General features: G+C 35.8%; 1 protein-coding gene across 1 annotated transcript in view; it reads left to right on the top strand.

Annotated features, from left to right (window-relative positions):
* MIS18BP1 (MIS18 binding protein 1) overlaps positions 1-20,749 on the top strand; it is a 50,676-nt gene that overhangs the window by 12,492 nt on the left and 17,435 nt on the right. Inside the window, exons 4-9 of the mRNA XM_036751342.1 lie at positions 458-531; positions 1,230-1,360; positions 1,929-2,016; positions 9,369-9,541; positions 11,571-11,740; positions 12,682-12,784. Coding sequence (XP_036607237.1) covers positions 458-531; positions 1,230-1,360; positions 1,929-2,016; positions 9,369-9,541; positions 11,571-11,740; positions 12,682-12,784 — 739 coding nt within the window. The remainder of the gene's footprint in view (positions 1-457; positions 532-1,229; positions 1,361-1,928; positions 2,017-9,368; positions 9,542-11,570; positions 11,741-12,681; positions 12,785-20,749) is intronic.

Below are 20,749 nucleotides of genomic sequence, written 5' to 3'. Positions count from 1 at the left end.
TGGGAGAGAGCTACACTAAGTGTTTGTTAATTGAAAAATAAAATAAAAAATTTAGGAAAGCATTTTGTAAATTTTAAGGAGCTATATTATTATTCTGTATTGTATTGTCTTAATATGTAGTTGGGAGTTTATTGGTTTTTCAGTTGTTGAGGACGCTAGAAGATGGTGTGTGGTATTAAAGAAGTTGAATAATTGATACTTGATGGAAAAGGAGAAGAATATATTGAAAATTCCATTCTCTTGTCCCTTTTGTTGCAGTATAAAGTTCATAGAATTGGGCATTTTTAAAAAGTAAAATTGGATAGCTTAGCAATGTTTCTTCTTGGGTTCTTGTCAGTTATAGTTAGGTTTTCTTAAGCATTATTTAACTAAGGTATTCTTAATCCGAGGGTTTTTTCTCCCATGAACATTAGAAAATTAATAGAGGGAATGTGTATTTTGTTTTATACTTCATTAGGAAATTTGTCTCCAGAAATGGATGATTAGGAACATGAATAATAATACTGCTGTGTGTGTAGAAGGAAAATTGATGTAAGTATAAAATATCAATATGTTTTCACTAAATTATTTTATTCAAATTGAGTGTAGGAAGTGCTAAGTGGAAACATGAAAGCTTTCCTTGAATTATATGAAGGGATTTCAGTTAGAAAAGGGGGTAGACTTGTTCCACTTTGCCCCATAAAGCAGAATTAGGGACATTTCCTGATGGATGGAAATCAACTTTGAGCTGGAGTTTGAAGTTTAGTCTTTTTAAAATTTTAACTTTTTAAATTTAAATTTTTAAATGACCAAAGTCATAGATGGGTTTCTATCTATGTTAGCCTAGGAGGTTCCCATACTAAGAATTTAGCAGTGCCCAAATCACAGATCCTTGCATGTTTGTGTATAAATTACCTGAAATTTTGCTTTATTCTCATTTACATTAGGTGACATAAGATAAAGCACTGGATTTGGAATTGGAAAATCCTGAATTTGAATCTTGCCTCAGACATTTACTGTCTTTGTAACCCTGGGCAAGGAAATCACTTAGACTCTGTCATCTTCTGTTTTCCACCTGTAGTGATAGCACCTGCTGTACAGGTTATTGGGAGGATCAAATAAGATAATAACTATATCCAGTGCTCTTTGTAAATATTAAAATACTTTGTAAATTTTAGCTATGATGTAAATCTTGAATGTGAATATTTGAAGATATATTTACTGAGGAATCTTAATCATCTTTTCTCTAGAGATATTCCTGACTTATACTGGCATAGTAATGCAATTGTTGAACGTCTTGACTACAACAAACTTAGGACTATATCTGGCAATATCTATGTATTAAAAGGAACAATAGACGCAATTGCCATGAAGGAAGCAGGTAAAAACTTAAGGGCAAAATTTATTTTTCATTATTTTTATTTTTTTAAATAATAGTAAGCTGACTATACATCTCTAGTTTTGATGACTTATTACTTTTCTATTACACTTAAAATAATGAACTTAGTAGTGAAATAGAAAAATAACCTTGCACTTTAAGATTGAAGTCACTGCCTTTGTGTTATATTCATGTTATGTGCATGTCCAGTTCCCTCTGCTAGATTATAAACCCTTTCAAGGATGTTTTCATTTTCACCCTTTATACCTAGTTAGGCAAAAATGCACATGAGCTTCTTAAGAAATTCTTACTGAATTAAATTTAATTGGAAAGCTTGGGAACAGGAGTAAAATATTTTCTCTCTTTCCCAGTCGGTCAGTTAATTAAGCTGAAAATATAAATTGCTGTTAGTAACATAATCAAACTTCAGTGAAACATTTCTCTGAAAATCAGAAGTTGCAATTAAATTACAGTTGTTGTTTATAATTATTAGTTAGATGTTTTGCTCTGAAATCTTATGTCTCTGAAAAAAGTACTAACTTTAGTGTTACCGTTTCTGTGTTTCCAAAAGGGTTTCCAGCTAGTTTTACTAGGAAGTTTATATTTGGATTTCCAAAAAACTGGAAACAATATGTTGATGATTTGTTACAAGAATTAAGGTAAAGTGTTTTTCTTAATGTAAACTATAACTCTGCTTATTCTTTTTCATTTTTGTTTAATTCTTTTCCTTTTTCTTATTAACTTAAAATTATCAACACACGCTCACATGGATAGACAAAAGAACAAAAAAGACTGTGTATGAAACCGTGAACTTCTGTTACATACAGTTTTAAGTGTCAGTTCATTTGAACATTGTAGTAACAAAACTCCTCTCCTCTTTGTCTCCTTTTTTGAACTTTTTCTCCTGGATATTTTTAAAAATAGATGTTTATTGCTATCTTGTTTTTACATTGCTTAAATTTCCCCTTTATCCCTCCCCATTCTCCTTATTCTTAAATATGCTCTCATAAGCCAGCAAAACTTGATAAGAGTTTCAGTGCTCTTGAGAAATAAAGCTGAAGTCAAAATTTGGCCATTTTAAGATGGACACTCAGCTACCTACCACTTTTCCCTATGTTATAAAATCACAAAATCTTATTTGAAAGGCTTTCAGAGGCCATCTAATCCAATCCAACACATAAGCATACAAGAATCCCCTTGACAACCTTCAAGAAATTGTCAGCTCTTTGAAGAGCTCTAGTGATGCTCCAGCCACCTCCCAAGGCAGCCTATGCCCATTTTGGGATTACTATTTGCTAAAAATTTTTCCTTTTCTCAAGCTAATGTCTCTCTCTCTGTATACTTCATTCTCTCCCTTTGCTCCTAGATCTGCACTCCAGGGCCAAGGAGAATGTCTACTCTTTCATCTGCATGTTAACCCTTTCAGGACTTACAGACAATTGTCGTGCCCTTCATCTCTCCCAGGCCTTCTCTTCTCCAGGGAAAATAACCCCTATTCTTTTGACCAGTCCTGCAGTGTAAGGACTTTAGTCCCTTCTCCATCCTGGTCTTCCTCCTCTCTACTCCTTCCACCTTCCAAAATGTGGCATCCAGAACTAAAAACAATGATTGAGACATGGTATGGTCAGGATACAGTATAGAAGAACTGTCGCCTCCCTCATTCTGATCTTGACACTGTGCCGCTTAATGCAGACCAGGGTAACAGATTTTTTAGGTTACCGTATCATCCCATTGATTCATATTGAGCTTAGAGTCCACTAACATTCTCAAGTCTTGATTCACAGAAATTGTTGTCTAGCCATACTTTCTCCTTCTTATTCTTGTGGTATCAATTTTTTTGAACCCAAGCATAGGACTTTATATCTATCTGTATTGTTATTGTATTAAAAGTACTCTTGGAAAGGATTCTGGGAAGGTGGAGGAGTAGGTCAGAAAATTCCAAGCTCTCAAGATTTTCCCCCACAAAAGAGTTAAAATAGCACCTTAGGGTGAACAAGGTGTGGGTGGAGACAAAGAAAAATAGGGGCACAACCTGGGTTTTCCTCAGACAGTTTGAGAAGGTCTGAAAAGAAACCCGAGGACTAGGTTCCATCCTCCCAAGTAAACACCTCCAGGCTAGGTTCCCATCAATTAGTTGGTCTGAGAGGCTGCCTTACGGCCCTCCCCCCCCCCACCCCCAGCCACTGGACCTTTTCACCCGGGGATAGTGAGGGGAGTTGTGCGTTTGTTGTGCTGACAAGGAATGCCAGACTCAGCTGTGTTCCAAAGAGCAATGAGAGTGAGAAGGAACCAGCACAGGCCCAGTGAGTGCAGAAGCAGTGGGGCAGAAAGCCCCTGGCTGTGGGCACTTACAGAAGGTTGGAGTTTTGGCTTTGGTTCCAGGCTGGAGGAGAGAACTAAAGATCTGGGGCAAGAGGGCACCAGTTCCCATACCTCAGGGCGAGAGGTGATTACAAAAATCAAGTTATTACTGCAAAAAAAAAATGTACAGGCAAAGGAGTAAGAATCCAACCATAGAAACCTATTACAGGAATAGAGATGACCGGGGTTCATCTTCAGAGGAGGATATTGAAGTAAAGAAACCTCCAAAGAGCAACATCAAATGGTCACTTGCCCAAAAAAAATTTATAGAAGACATTAAAAACGGCTTTAGAAATCAAATGACAGAGATGGAGGAAAAACTAAAAACTAAAAAATAATCCAAGAAAAACAAGGTTATGAAAGGAAATTCAACCAAGTAGAAAAGGAGATCCAGAATCTCAAGGAGGAAAATGACACCTTGAAAGTTAGAATTGGGCAAAGTGAAGCCAGTGAAATTATAAGAGATCGAGAAATAATTAAACAAAACACGAATAATGGAAAAATAGAAGAGAAAGTGAAACATAAGAAAAACAACAGATTTAGAGAATAGATCAAGAAGAGAAAATATAAAAATAATTGGAGTAACTGAAAGTCATGATCAAAAAAAGAATCTTGATACAATAATACAAGAAATAGTTAAAGACAATTGTCCTGAAGCATGAGAACAAGGCAGGGAAGTAGAAGTAGAAAAAATTCACCAAATATCACTTAAAAGAGATCCTATGAGGGGGGGAAAGGACAAGGGAGGGATTTTTAGAGGGGGGAATGAGGGAATAGGTAAAGGGAGTTTAGATTAATGGGAATGGGGGGATAGGGGAGGGATCCTGGGGGGGGAAGGCAATTAATAGGAGGACAGGGTGGTTGGTGGAAGAGGGGTAGGTGAGTAATAGGAAGGCCATGTAAGAGAAGTAAAGTAAAGGAGGCAGGAGGGATAGGAAACAGATATGTACAAACATAAAAACAAAGATCAGGAGTACAGTATGTTTGGGAAAGTATATGTCTATATATGCATGTATATATGTATAAGTGTATGTATATACCAAGAAATATCTAAATTATATTGTAGCCTTCTGGGGGGTGAGGGGAAGGGGAAAAAAAAAGCAAAGTTAAAAAGTGCACAGCAGAGAACAAAAGAAAACACAAGGAAGCAAAGAAAAGATGGACAATTCTCAACACAAGGTGTATTTTTATCATACAGGCTTTCTTGAAATGAAAATTTATTGTTACATATTTTGAATCCTCTCCTATGTTCTGCTATGCACATGACATGCTTTTTTTTTCTTTCTTGTTACTTTATATTTAAGTTTCAATATTTAAGTTTTATGATATGTTTTTGTTTCTTTTCTCTATTTTTTATTTGTGTTCTGGTAAAATAAAGAACTGTTTAAAAGAAAAAGAAAAGAAAACCCTCATTCTTAAAAAAAAAAAAAATTCTTGTTTGACTCGATCGGCCCTATGTTGCAACCTGTCAAGATATCATTGAATACTGGCTCTAGTGTAGAGATTTGGTAATCTCCAAATTTGAAAAACCTGCCATCTCTACTCTTTATCTCACTCATTGATGATGATTTTAAATGGCAAAGAGGTGAGGAAAGATGCATGAGATATCCTACTACCAAGCCACGCCATTACAGAAAGATGGACTCTGAGAGGCTATCTAACTCAAATTATGTCCTCTGTGCAACATACGTGACAGGTGCTGATCCAGCCTTTGCTTCAAAAGATCCAGTGTGGGGGAAACCCATAGTCCTGAGGCAGCACGTTTTACTCTTGCCTACTTCTGCTTGTTAAGGGTCTTTTCCTGACATTCGGCATAAATCTTTCTTTGGAACTTCAGCTCAACTCCCCTAGTTCCTAGTTCTCTGCCTTGGGGGCCAAGCAGAACAAGCCTAATTCCTCTTTCACGTGACAGCCCTTACAAGTATTGGAAGGCAACTACCATGTCTCATTCTAGCCCCCAGGTCTTTTCTTCCTTAGGTAAAACATCTCTTATCCCTCCAACTATGCATGGCATAGAATAGATAAATGCTTGTGGATTGATATGGCATGATCTCAAGGCCTTTTACCATCTCTCACTATTTATTTTGTTCTTTGTAGTCCAAAGATCATTGTCCCTGGGGAACACATGAGCAAAATAAGGGCTGAGCAGTTTTTACCTTCTTGTTGTTGTCCATCATCATCATCATTTTCACTATCAGGATCCATTCCTTGATCTGTCTCTTGTACTGACATAGCTAAGACGTTTTTGTGTCCTTATCATCCTTGTACTCATTCCTGACAGGATTCTTTTTACATTTTGTATTTCCTTGGAGTTTGTTTGTTTTTGTTTTTGTTTTTTTTTACTACTCAATCCCTAGCCCCTCTCTCCATGCCACCCGCATTTAAAAAAAAAGGGAAAAAAGGAGAACTTCCTTATAACGCATATGCATAGTCAAGGAAAACAAATTCTTTCATTAGCCATTTGCAAAAAACTGTCTCATTCTGCATCTTGTGCCCATAATAGCCTGCTTCATTATCAGTTCTCTTGAATTGTGATTGGGCATTGCATTGATCAAAATTGTTAAGCCCTTCAAAACTGTTTTTCTTTACAATGTTGTTATTGTATAAATTATTCTTCTGGTTCTACTCACTTCACTCTGAATTAGTCCATGAAATCTCCCCTGAAACCTTCCCTTTCATCATTTTAAAAGATTATTTTTTTCCTCAGTTACACATAAAAACAATTTTTAACATTCGTTTTGTTTAAATTTTGAGTTCTAAATTCCCTTCCTCTGTCCCTTCTCTCTACCCTCTTTGAGAAGGCAAGTAATTTGATATAGATTATACTCATGCATTCATGCAAAACATATTTTCATATTAGCCATGTTGCAGAAGAAGACATAGACCAAAAAAAAGAGAAAGTTTAAAAAGTATGCTTCAATCTGCATTCAGACTCTATCAGTTCTTTCTCTGGAAGTGGATAGTATTTTTTCATCATAAGTCCTTCAGAGTTGTCTTGTTATTGTATTGTTGAAAATAAGTCATGCACAGTTGATCATTGTACAATATTGCTGTTACCATGTACAGTGTTCTCTTGGTTCTGGTCACTTCATTTTGCTTCAGTTCATATAAATCCATCCTGCTCATCATTTCTTATAGCCCAGTATTAGCATTCCACTACAATCATATACTACAACTTGTTCAGCCATTACCTAATTGATGGGCATCCCCTCAATTTCCAATTTTTTGCCACCACAAAAAGAGCCACCATAAATATTTTTGTACATAAAGGCTTTTTCCTTTCTGGTTTTTTTTTTTTAAATCTCTTTGGGTTGCAGACCTAATAGTGGTATTGATGGGTAAAAGGGTATGCTCAGTTTTATAGTCCTTTGGGCATAGTTTCAAATTACTCTCCAAAATGGCTAGATCAGTTCACAACTCCACCAATAGTATGTTAGTGTCACAGTTTTTCCACATCCCCTCCGACATTTGTTGTATTCCTTTTCTGTCATTTAGCCAATCTGATAGGTGTGGGGTAGTATCTCAGAATTGTTTTAATTTGCATTTCTCTAATCAATAATAATTTAAAGCATTTTTATATGACCATCATTTCTTATAGTATAATAATATTCCATTATATTTAACATAATTTGTTTAACCATTGAGTAATTAGGCATCCCCTATTTTTTGGGGGGGCAGTTTTTCATGATTTCTTTAAATACGATATTTAGCTTTTGTTTTGTTTTGCTTTTGTTGTGATTGTCAGGTAAGATTATCTCTCCTTGACCTGATTTCCACATCTGATGTTTTTGGTACTATATACTTTATTTTCTCTTCTTCTTTTTTTTTTTAACCTGTTTCATTTTGCTTTAATATTTCTTGTTGTCTCAGAGTTATTACTTTCTCTTTAGCCATTTCTAAGTTTCAGGGAGTTCAATTTTTAGGTAAGACTTGCCACAATCTGTTTTAAGCTATTAATTTTCTTTGCTGTTCTATTTTTCCTACTTGTCCCTTCCTTTAACATTTCATTTTATATTTCTTATTTCGTTTCTTCAGGGTACTTTTATAGTTCTTGTTGTCAGGACATTCTTTTCCCTGAAACTCTATTTTGACTTGTATGTAGAGTTCTTTTGGATTTGCCTCTTGGGCTTCTCTCTGACCAAGATTTTTTTCATTGCGTTTAATATTTTTTTCTGTTTACTCATCTCCAGACACAATTTTTTGGATTAGGGCTGTGTGCTGAGTTAGACGTTGCCACCTTCCATACTTTTGGATGATGTGGGCAACCCCCTATTTGGTTGCATGTATGGTGGTTAAGACTAAGCTCCACCTCCTACAGGAATTCCTCTTTGGCTCAGTCTTATGATGACTTGGCTTACATGTTAGCCTTGACCCCTGCCCCCCCTTCTCTTTGCATAGTTCCAAACCTGTATTTTGCATTGTTCTTTGCTGTGATCTTGACAAGTCCCACCTAGATGTTGTTGATGGTGCTGGTAGAAGGCCTTTTGGGAGACCCTAAGTGATTTGTTTCTCATATGCTGCCCTGATTCTTTCTCCTGCTGTGTCTGAAGCATGGTGCTCCTCTGTTCCCTGTTTTATCTTGAGCAGGGCTGACCCTGGCTGCTGGTCTGACCTCATCTTCTGTGCCTCAGCCTGGGCACCAGGCATTGTTTCTTGGGCACTGCTTGTCATTGCTTTCATCCTCTGTACCTGTCTCTTTAAAAATCTAAATCAGTGTGCCTTAGCTACTTCCCCTTTTTCTTTCTCACTCCAGTTGTTTCCACTAGTGTCTTCAGATTTTCGTTCCTGATAGCTTCCTGTCCCACTTGGACTGACTTCTATAAAATTTTAGGGTTTTTTTAATCTTAACCATTCTTTCTCTTTGTACTCTGTAAAATTGAGGATACGGATCAAATGATACCTGGTTTTCTTCACTTACACTATCCAATGTACTAAAATAGAGTCATTAACTTCTCCTTTCAGTTCTCATTTTTTCTCTTAGCAAACAGCTTCTTTTTAGTCAGAATTAAGTTCAGGCTCTCCATATTGATTTCCCTACTTCTGGAAAGATTAAAGTGTACTTAAGACAAGTTAAGAAATGTATTAGCTGCTCTGGTTTTGACAGGAGAGAAAGCCATAGCAGATTTTCAAACAATGTCTCTACTCATGCCCCATGCCAGGCTCATAATTTGTTTTTTGAACTCATCATCTATTTCTTCTGTCTGACCCAGTGGTCTATAGTATGTTAATATGACAGTATCCCTTCTCTTTTTCCCTCTGATCTTCACACACATTCTCTCTACTATATTTTTCCCCTCTCTACTATCTTTCCCCACTCTTGTTTCTGCATGTCCTGGCATGAGTATATGTTAATATGCAATTCTTTGATCTGTTTTAATTCTGAACAAAGCATATTCTTTCATAGCCATAAGCCATAAATTTCAGTCGTAAATTTTCTTCTACTAAGTCTCAGTGATACCTATGATGTGGAATGGTTTTTTTATATAAGAATTTCTATTTCGCCTTCCTAATTCTATTCTTTGATAGTTTTATTGTACAATAGCCATGACTGAGTTACTATTTTGTTCTTTTAAAAATTCAATAATAGAGAGAAAACTTGAATGCTAACTACGAAAAGTATTTCATTTATAAATTTTTTAATTGTTTAAAGGACACTTACTAAGAAAGGAAAAAAATGCAAATTGGATCAACAAGAAACAGATAAACCTGTCTTTGAAACGAAGATGAATAAAGGTGATACATCAGAAGAAACTGGTACGGAAATGGTCTCCAAAAGTGCCAGAACTAAAAATACTACTTATGATATTTCTGAAAACTGCTCTGGTATGCTTGTTTTTTTCTTATGTATTTAAATTGACGGGAAGAATTGAACTATTGATTAAATCTGTATTATTTTCTTCTTATACTTAAAGTGCATAATATGGAAGTTTTTGAAACATTGCATTTACTAGGGTAATTTATCCTGTTTTTGAAAATTGTTTTACTGATAAATTACACAGGAAGCCCTAGAACCCTTTGTAACCAGGATCATCATTTTTCTCTTGGTTTATATTAGATAATAAATACCAGGTAGCTCAGTAGATAAACCACCTAATCTTAATTCTGACAGAACATGTAAATATAATAGATTACCTAGAACAAAGAAAGGTATTTTGGCCACTTAAACCCTAGAAGCTGGTCCAGACTTATATCAGAGCCATTGAAATGATTCATACCTATTAAAAAAGAGGAAACTTATTTTCTTTTAGGTAGTAATAAGAACATAATTTGACCTAGTTTGGTCTAAAAAAATTTTCTAAAATTATTAGTCATACAAAACCTTTAAAGGTTCAGGACAGCTGCTGTTGACCATGATAGCATTTCTTGGTATATGTCCCATTATCACTTATAGGAGGAAAAAGGATATTTATTTCCCTGCATAATTCTCCCTCTTGACACCCCATCTCCTTATTTTCCTGTTCTGAATCAGCAGTCATACTGCAAGCAAGGCTTCTCTAAGACAAATGGACTTCATTCCTCGTAGGGTAGAAAAGGCACAATTTGCATCCACTTGATTGTCTCTCAAGCCTTTATCTGCTCTCAGGCTCCTGTTCAATTTCTCTGCAGTAGAGATAACAGGCTTTTGGCACAGCCAAATGAGAATGGAGTGATAAATTGTAATAATAGCAATACAGTGTCCCACTCCCACTGCCAAGGGAAGAAAGGACACAGAGAGAAAATGTCCTCACTATCCCCAGTAGTGGGGCTTGGGTAACAATATGAGAGGCAGAAATTTAAACCTTACAAAAAAGAGATCAGATCGTAAAATTTTTCTCTTGTTTTTATCATAGACATAAACCATTTGGTGACAAGCTTTAAGTGTCTTGAAAAATATAGCAATTTAATGAAACTTGCTATTGTTCATTACATTTTAAATTTCTCCTCTGGATCTTGATTTCTTACCAACCTAATGACTTACAATGGGAGAATATATTTTTTACCTTTCCAGGTTCCTTGATCACTTTCCTTTCTAACCACTTGACTCCAGTTTTACACTGTGAGTCCTTTAAATACTGTTTTTTATCCTGCTAGCAGTATTTTTAAAAACATTTTTGTAACATTTGACCAATGTTTTATCATTTTCCAGTTTTATTCTTTGGTCTCCAGCTCTTGAGTCAGATTCTTTGAGCAGTTTCTTAGTGTGTAGGTTTTCATGATTATTAGAGGTTTTTCCTCTAATACGTCTCTCACATTTCCAAGAAGTACAATTCCACATTTAAGTAAACTTCGTATTTGTTTGATTTTGTTGACAACTTAGTTACTATTGTACGAGACAACAAAATGAACAGATTTTAACACCAGCACTCCATGTACAAAGAGAAATAGAGGAAATAGATTTGTTAGCTTTTTATTAAACTATCACAAATATTTATGTAGTACTTTCCAGCTTATAATGTGCTTTTTACCATTTGCTCCTCATAACTCAGTGAGGAAAGGTGATCAGTCATCATTGACCTCACTTTAAAGATGAGGACATGGATTCAATCCTCCACTTTGAATAGCATGTCATTGAATCTAGGGAAGAAGGTTAAAAATTAACTCTCAGTGCACCTTTCCTTGGTGTTGTGAAAAAGAATGATATAGACAGAACCTGCCCCATGAGATAAGTTGTCTAAAAGCTTTGAGAAATTGTAAAGCATGGTGTCTTATATAATTTATTAGGAATAAGTGAACTTCCTTTTTACTCCAATGGATTATTTTTATTCAGTAACAGTTGATTTACAGTATGTATTCGTTTGACATGTCTTCTGTCAGGAAGCACTATACATTAAAAATCTTATTGCTAACAAGGTATTAATCTTTGTCCTCATAGAAATACCTACTGAATGTGATGCTTTATGTAGAGCTGCAGAATTAAACACGTTTCCTGCCAATCAGCATCATAAAATACTTTTAAAATTGCAGTGTGGTGAACATAGTAATTGTGGTAATCCAATGAATGTCACTTTCCAAATTGGAGGAAAAAACTGCCAACTTAAAGAGGTAATTTTTTTCATACACTATTGTTTGATCTTCAAATGAGTAAAATAGATGTCTGACTTCAATTGAATACTTAGTACTTTTTGCCCATGTTTAACTGTATTAAGAATAGGAGATTGTCAGGATGAAGCATACTATGGAGTTTCCATGTACTATTATCTAACACATTTTAAATTTCAACCAGAGAAGCTCAGTTAATATATGTACTGAAAAGACTTTTCATATTTATTAGCATAGCCTCACCTAAAAAACAATATTAAAGCAAAGATTCAGAGGATATAAATGTAATGAGGTACCAGAGTGTTAACTCTGTGTGGGGGTTCACCCACCTTAGCAGTTTCTGGGTGTTTATTTCTGCCTTTTGTGACTCAATAAAATGAAATTGGGGTTAGATGACAGGTGGTCTTAGGGCATATCCGAGGACAGGAGTTCTTAATCTTTTATGTGTCCTAGAACCCTTTGGCAGTCTGGTAAAACCTATGGAAGTCCCCTGAGAATGTTTTAAAAATGCATATAATAAAATACATAGGGTTACAAAGTAGAGCAATTATATTGAAATTCACTTATCAAAATACTTTTAAAAATAAGTTGATGGACTCCATGTTAAGAACCCTTGCCCTAAGGGATTTGAGGGGCCATGTGATCAGCTAGCTGACTTTACTTCCACCAAAGCAGGAGATGAAAGAGAAGCTATTTCAGAGATAGAAGATTCCAAGGGATAGGAGTGGTTAGAAAATGATTTTTTTTTTTTTTAAGAAAATGATTTTTTTTTTGTTTGTTTGCCTCCACCAGGACATGTTGAAGGGGAGACAGTGTGACATCAGACTGTAGAAATCTGCTAATTTCAATGCCATATGCATAATTTTTAAACTGAGTTTCCTATTTAGGGTGGATACTGGTAGTGTTAATGATAGAAAGTTATTTCCATCAATTTTGTTTTTAAGGAATCAACTTCAAAAAATGAAAATAAACAGATGACTTCTCCAAAGAAAACCAAAAATCATGAAGCTAAAACAAATGAAACAATATTTAAAAGTCTAAAGAGAGGTAAAATGCCCCCCCCAGTATTTTTTAAATGAACCTTCATATTTTGCTTGCTAAATATTTTAAATCTATAGATCTGGAAAGTACCCATTTTTAAATTGTCTAGGCCAAAATTATTCCTGAAATGCCTTAAGGATTCTCTTACTCTGTATTAATGGCTTTTTAAAGTGTATAAAATATTTTATTTTGATGCATTTTATTGATGCCTTTTCTTTATATCACAGGGATTTCAGCTCTCTCCTCCAGATTGAACCCTCCCTTATAACCAAAAAAAAAAACCACTCACTCAAAAACATCTGATATAGTGACTGTGTTGACAATGTATACAGTATTTTTTCATAGTAGTCCCCCACCTCTCTGCTGTGAGAAGGGTATATTTTATTATCATTTTTTCCTGGGACCTTGATTAGTTTTTCAGTTATTCAGAATTTTATTTCCTTTTGGTGTGATATTTTCATTTACATTGTTGTAAATGTTACATTGTTCTCTTGGTTTGGCTTATTTCTCTCTGCAACGGTTCATACAAATCTTTCCATGCTTCTGTGAATTCCTCATATTTGTTATTTCTTATTATACAATATTCCATTACATTAGCCGTTCCTTAGCCTTTCTCCAGTAGATAGATGCCTAACTTGTTTCTAGTTCTTTCCTACCATAAAGAGTGCTCCTATGAATATTTTGGCATATGTTGGACCTTTGTTTCTGTTTTTTTATACTTCTTTGGGGCATATTTCCAGTAGTGGAGGCAAACCAGATACATGTGCCAGGGTCTGCTCTAGGAATGAGAGACCCAACGCAGCGAGGCTAAGGCTTGATACACATAGTTGTGGCTAGACAAAGAACCAAGCAATGAGGCATAACGGTAATGATGAGGCCAGCTTGCCTAGTGATAAAATGTCTGTTCATAGCAAGGCTTCATGACCAGAATGTGGTTTCCTCGAGGTGCTTATCTGAGCTCAGGGACCAGCTGCAGGCTGGTTTGAGCTAGTTCTGTGATCTAGCAGCAGCCAAATTCATCCAAATGGTGAGTGAGATGGACTGTTGTTATGCCCAGCTTATTAGGGCACTGCTTGCTTGCCGGGCCTTAGCTCTGGAGCACAAAGTGTCTCCTGATAGTAAGAAAAGAGAGGAGTGATGTTGGCATGGGGTCTTGACATTTGAACATCAGACTTTTGATAGTTGATGCCAATATTTTTCCTTCTCTCTAGTTTTTCTCCTAATTACACCTTCATTGATTTAATTCATGCCAATTTTATATAGTCTAAATAATTGATTTTATCTTATAGTACCAACCATGATTTATAGTATCAAAAACCAAGTTATTCTGAAGCAATAAGCCATTTGGATTTATTAAAAGTACTGGACAATTTCCTACACATGAGCTTACTTATGAAGCAAATGGGCTATTATTTAGACAAAACTTGATGATATGTATTTTCAGAATCAAGAGCTTGTACAAATTTAGTTACTTGTTCTTTGAAATAAACTTTAGTGGTTACCCCTCAGTATTGTCCAATCTGGCCATGTGTAAACTACGTTTTACTTTTGTGAATAAAATTTCTTTTCACATAATATATAGAAGTACTTTTATGTTCCACATGAAGAAATAAAAGAAGGCACAGCATAATGATGCATAGTGAATTCATTGCTTAAAAGTTTCTTCTTTTTCTTATGTTGTGGGCCTCTGAATTTCAGATGATTGATAAATTGCTAAATTTGATTTCTGCTCTTTGACTCTTAAGATACAATGAAATAAATATTCCTGTGTTGCTCACTTCATTTATTTTTGATGAGCATACATAAAGCTACAGAGAAATTAAATTTATTTTCACTAACTTAGAGATACAAGGCTCTAAGTAATAGTGCTGACACTCTTTAAAAGTTAAGTAGGGGCTTGCTTAAAAAAGCATTACGTATAGACTGTTATCCTAAACTGTTGTCATTTGGGAGGGATATAGCAAACTCATTCTTAACATAACATTACAGTCAGTTCACATAATCCACAGTAGTAAAGGACAGCAACATGGGCAGATAATCCAAAAATCCTTTAGAATCTTCTTTGGTATACATTAATAGTAAGAAAGTAGATATACTTTCCTTATATGTTTGTCTAACATTAAAGCCAATTAATTAGTCTTCACTGAGCACACACACCAAGTGATTGTATGGAAAGGTAGAACAAAAGTAAAGTTTCCTCCAAAGAATATGCTATGGTTCTACCAGTGCTATTAGGAGAAAGATCGAGAAGAGACAAGAATTGCTGGTAGATGAGGGAATCCCTGCTCAGAGATACTGAGGCAATTGTTTGTCAAGTGGACAACACAGAGAGGTCTTCCCAGAGTGTATATCCAGCATGTGAGCAGGAACGTCCCAAGACTTGTCACGGCATGATTTTTATCCATTTCTGGTAATTCACATAGGCATAAACCATACTACCAGAAAGAATCTAGAAAGCATATCTGAAGATTACAAAGTCTTTAGCAAGAAACTCAGCACCTTAGGGGCAAACTAGTTTTTTTTTTTTATCACCAATGCCAATCAAAGTTAAGGGTTTCAGAAAAAAGAGGCAGATTTGTGAACAGCTAGTTAAGAATACAATATCTGCATAAAGAATTTTGATTTATTCACCACAGCTTAAAATAAAAGAATGAAGGACTCTTGGCTAGTTACATAGTTTAACTAACAAGGGCTGATTTAAAAAATAAATACTCAGATTTTCCTAGAGTCTTGCCAATCTTAATTTTTTAAAAAAGCTTTAAAGTGGAAAGGAATGTGAGAGAAACCTCCCTCCATATAGCTACCAGGCCAGATACTTGGTACCCAGGTAGAGAATTACTTCAATCCAGAAAAATAGCAGCCAGAACACTCAGAAAATCATAGAACTCAAAATTCAAGAAAAGAATCAGCAAAAAAAATTCAGCCTCAGATTTTTACACATAAATACACATAGTGTGAGGAATAGGCAAAGTGAAATGGACATCCTAATGAAATGAAGCAAATGAGACCTCATTCACAGGTCTTGTTAAAACTTGGCGGCATGGGACGCATGATTGAAATATGTCACTAGAACAGTTTAGGGGAAAGTAAGTAAAGAAGAGGAATGGGAAGTACCATTGTTAAGAAGATATATTTGTATTAAGAGATCAAGGAAATAGGTCCACTGTAGCAGCCCTGGACCAGGCAGAGGAACCTTCGTTACAATGCCAGGAAACTGGTGCACTCACCCAGCGGACTATGCATTGTCCCTGAGCACTTGGGGCCTTTAGCAGCTCCTTTGACCTCAATGAACCACGGTGGGTCCCAGAACTAGCTGTTATATCCATCTTAAAGTATGCCATCCAGAACTGAATAGGCATCAAACTGCAAATGAGATTTGCTGAGGGCATTACAGCAGGAACTGCAACTTCCTTTTTTCTGGACCTGATGCTTCCCCAATTGTAGCTGAAGCTTGAGTTAGCTTTTTTGGCTGCTACATCAGATGAGCTGTTTTCTACTCCTACCTTCACTGCCTTTTACTTAAGAGGACAATTTTTTGCAGCCTAAGTGTAAGACTTCATGTTTTTCTCTTAAATTGCATCCCATTAGATTTGGCCTGTCTTAACCTCTTGAGATCTGTTTTTGATCCTGTCATTCACCAGATTAACTTGACAACTTTGCATCACCTACTGTTTAATTAAGCATGCATTCTATGTCTTCCTTCATTTTAATTCAGTTCAAAAATTGGGGAGAAAAAAACCAAACTTCCCTGTCCCAAAAGAGTTTACTTTCTGCTTCTAGGTGAACCATGTCCAAGATATATGCAAATGTGACATCAAGTTTAATCCATGACTAGTGTGGGAAGTGCTTCTGTGATTCATGTAGCAAGAAAGCGCTGGTTCTCTAGATGTGCTTTGTATATCCTGTATGACAGCACTGAAGAGTGTATGCTCCTGTCTCAGGTAGCTTAAAGTGCTCATAAATCGAGCTGCTTTTTATTTATGTAGCCCTAGGAATGTCAGGGAAGTCTGAAATGATAGTTTGTTGCCTTTCTTATAGTCAGAGATACCAGTTTCTGGTTGGAGATAGATGTTATAAAATTGAAATTGCTCAAATTTCAACTGTTTAGAATACTGAGGGCTTATTTGCAGAGGAAGCAACACTCAACCTGCTGGTATGCTTCTCTGGCACAAGCCAGGAGCTTAGGATGTGACCCAGATGAAGTTCATTACTAGCAAAAACTCCAGTTCTTAACAAAAAAGCAGTCAGTTACCTGGTTAGCAGCCATGCATAAGGCAACAGCCAAACCTCTTTTGTTTAATATTTTTCCCTAATTACATGTAAAAACAATTTTTAACATTTTTTTAAAATTTTTGAATTACAAATTCTCTCCTTCCCTCTCCTGCCCCTTCATTAAGAAGCCAAGCCTATACAGATTATACATGTGCAGTCATGCAAAACATATTTCCATATTAGTCATTTGAAGGAAAACACACAAAAAAAGAAAAACAAAATTAAAAAAAATATGCTTCAGTCTGCATTCAGACTTCATCAGTTCTTTCTCCGGGGGTGGATAGCATTTTTCATCATAACTTCTTTGGAATTGGCTTGCATCATTGTATTGCTGAGAATAGCTAAGTCATTCACAGTTGATCATCATAGAGTATTGCTGTTACTGTGTACAATGTTCTCCTGGTTCAGTTCACTTCCCTCTGCATCAGTTGATGAAAATCTTTCCAGGTTTTTCTGAAATCTTCCTGCTCGTAATTTCTTATAGCACAATAATATTCCATCACAGTCATGTACCACAGCTTGTTTAGTCACTCCCTGATTGATGAGTATCCTTCCCCCACATTTCCAATTCTTAGCCACTACAAGAAGCTGCTATAAATATTTTTATACAAATAGGTTCCCCCCTCTCCCCCTTTTTAAAAATCTCTTTGGGATACTGACTTTGTAGTGGTATTGCTTGGTCAAGGGGTATACATAGTTTTATAGCCCTTTGGAAGTAGTTCCAAATTGCTCTCCAGAATTAAATCAATTTAGTCAAATTAAATCAATTCCTAACTCCACCACCAGTGCATTAGTTTCTTAAATTTCCCACATCCCCCCAAATATTTGCCATTTTCCTTTTCTATCATATTAGCGAGATAGATATGGAGTGTAGTAGCTTAGAGTTGTTTTAATTTGCATTTCTCTAATCAGTAGTGATTTAGAGCATTTTTTCCCACATGACTCTAAGTAGCTTTGACTACTTTGTCTGAAAGCTGCCTGTTCATATCCTTTGACCATTTGTCAATTGGGGAATGACTTGTATTCTTAAACTTTGACTCAGTTCTCTATATATTTGAGAAATGAGACCTTTATCAGAGAAACTTACTGTAAAAATGTTTTCCCAGTTATGATTAATAACTGTAAGTTCCCTCCATCCCATTTTCCCCTCTGCTTATCCTACTCTCTCCTTTCAACCTGTCCATCCCCAAAAGTGTTTTGCTTCTGACTACTGCCTCTTCAATCTGCCCTCCCTTCTATCAGCCTTCCCTTCACCGATTCTCTTATTGCCTTCACCTCCTACTTTTCTGTAGGGTTAGTTAGATTCCTATATCTAACTGAGTGTGTGTGTTATACCCTTTTTGAGCCAATTTCAATTAGAGTAAGGTTCAAGTGCTCTCCCCCATCTTCCTCTCCACTATAAAAGCTCTTTTGTGCCTCTTTTATGTGAAATAATTTACTCCGTTCTACCTCTCCCTTCACCTTTCTTCCAGTGCATTCCTATTGCTCACCCCTTAATTTACTTTTTAGATACCATCCTATCATAGCTCACACTCATGCCCACTGTCTGTGTATACTCCTAACTGCCCTAATAATAATAAAGTTCTTAGGAGTTACAAGTATCATCTTTTCATGTAGGAATGTAAATAGTTTAACTTTATTGGATCCCTTATGATTTCTCTCTTATTTACCTTTTTATGCTTCTCTTGAATCTTGTATTTGAAAGTAAAATTTTCTATTCAGCTCTGTCTTTTCATCAGGAATGATTGAAAGTCCTCTATTTCATTAAATATCTATTTTTCCCCTAAGAGATTATTCTCAGTTTTGCTGGGAAGTGATTCTTGGTTTTAATTCTAGGTCCTTTGCCCTCTGGAATATTATATTCTAAGCCCTCTAATTCTTTAATGTGGAAAGTGCTAAATCTTGTATTATACTGACTAAGATTCATGATATTTGGATTGTTTCTTTCTAGCTGCTTGCAGTATTTTCTTCTTGACCTAGAAACTCTGGAATTTGGCTGTAATATTCCTGGGAGTTTTCATTTTAGGAACCCTTTCAGGAAGTGATTGGTGGATTCTTTCAATTTCTAGTTTACCTTCTCATTGTAGGATATCAGAGAAATTTTCCTGATTTTGAAAGTTTCTTGAAAGATGATATTGAGGCTCATTTTTTAATTATGACTTCTAAATAGTCCAATAATTCTTAAATAATCTTGCCTCAATCTACTTTCCAGGTCAGTTTTTTTCCAATGAGATATTTCACTTTTTTTTTCTAGTTTTTCATTCTTTTGATTTTGTTTTATTATTTCCTGATGTCTCATGCAGCATTACCTTCCACTTCTGATTTTTAAGGAATTATTTTCTTAATGTACCTCCTTTTTCATTTGGCCAACTCTACTTTTTAAGGAGTTCTTCTCTTCAATAGATTTTTGTCTTTTACTATTTGGCTTATTCTGTTTTTTTAAGGTGTTATGTTCTTCAGTATTATTTTGTGCTTTCTTTACCAAGCTGTTGACTCTTTTCTTCATGATTTTCTTCCATAATTCTCAATTTTTTCTCTATCTCTTTTATTTGGTTTTTAAAATCCTCTTTGAGTGCTTCCAGGAATTCTTTTTGAGCCTAAAAATTCATTTTTCCTTGAGGCTTTGGATGTAACTGTTTTGACTTTGTTGTCTTCTTCTGAGTTTGTGTTTTGATCTTCCCTGTCACCATAATAACTTTCTATGGTAAGGGTTTTTGTTGTTGTTTGCTCATTTTTCCAGCCTATTTCTTGACTTTAACTTGATGTTAAAGTTGGGCTCTGTTCCTAGGGTAGAGGGGATATTGTCTCAAGCTTCAGGTTTTTTGTGCTGTTGTTTTTAGAGGTAGTTCTGGGGATCTGTAAGTTTTCAGTTTTTCCAAGGTGGTATGATCTAAGAAGAGATGTGTTCACTACTCTCCTGGCCTGTGCTCTGGTCTGTGACCACAAGCATTCTTTTCTGGCCTAGAACTGTGACCAGAGTCCCTGTACCCTTGTGGCTGCAAGCTCGGGTGTGTTAGTGCTCCCCACCCTGGAACTGTGACACAGAACCGAGACCCCAATCCAAATACAGGTCCTGTACCACTGCAAGCAAAGGGACCCCTATAATCTCCTTCTGACTAATTGTCCAAACATGATCTCCAGATTCAGTTGTCCCCACGGTCTGCAGCTGGCTTGCTCTGGATTGCACTCAACTCTGACCCCACTGCAATAGACCTTTCCTGCTGACCTTCTAAGTTGTCTGGAGCTGGAAAAGTTTTCACTTTGGACGTTTTGTGGGTTTTGCTGCTCCAGAATTGATTTTGAGGCATTATTTTAAATTGCTTGGAGGAGAGTTTGGGAGGGCTTTAGTTTTTGACTTTCCTTAATAATACTTTCATCCCTCCAAAAGTGGAGGAACCCATAAAGACAACTGGTAGTCTATATCTGGTTCTTACCAAAAAGAAGAAACTGGTTTTGTTGACATATAAGTGGCAGGAACCGTAGGGGAGAAATGACCACTCCTTCCTGTAATTAATGATAGAAGAGAGTAAAACTGGGTATATATCCTTGATTAGAGAGAGCAGATTTCAAAGGATTTAGAAGAAAAGATGGTTAGAGGATCCCACATAGACTTAAGTTTCTATAGGGAAAGTCGGCCCAGAAGGAAGTTTTATTTTATTCTGAATTTAATGAACACCAAAAAACATTCTATATACAAAA

Source organism: Trichosurus vulpecula, chromosome 3 (genome assembly GCF_011100635.1).
Source record: "Trichosurus vulpecula isolate mTriVul1 chromosome 3, mTriVul1.pri, whole genome shotgun sequence".
NCBI lineage: Eukaryota > Metazoa > Chordata > Mammalia > Diprotodontia > Phalangeridae > Trichosurus > Trichosurus vulpecula.
The sequence above is the reverse complement of the archived record's forward strand: the minus strand, read 5'-3'. Positions and strand labels throughout refer to the sequence as shown.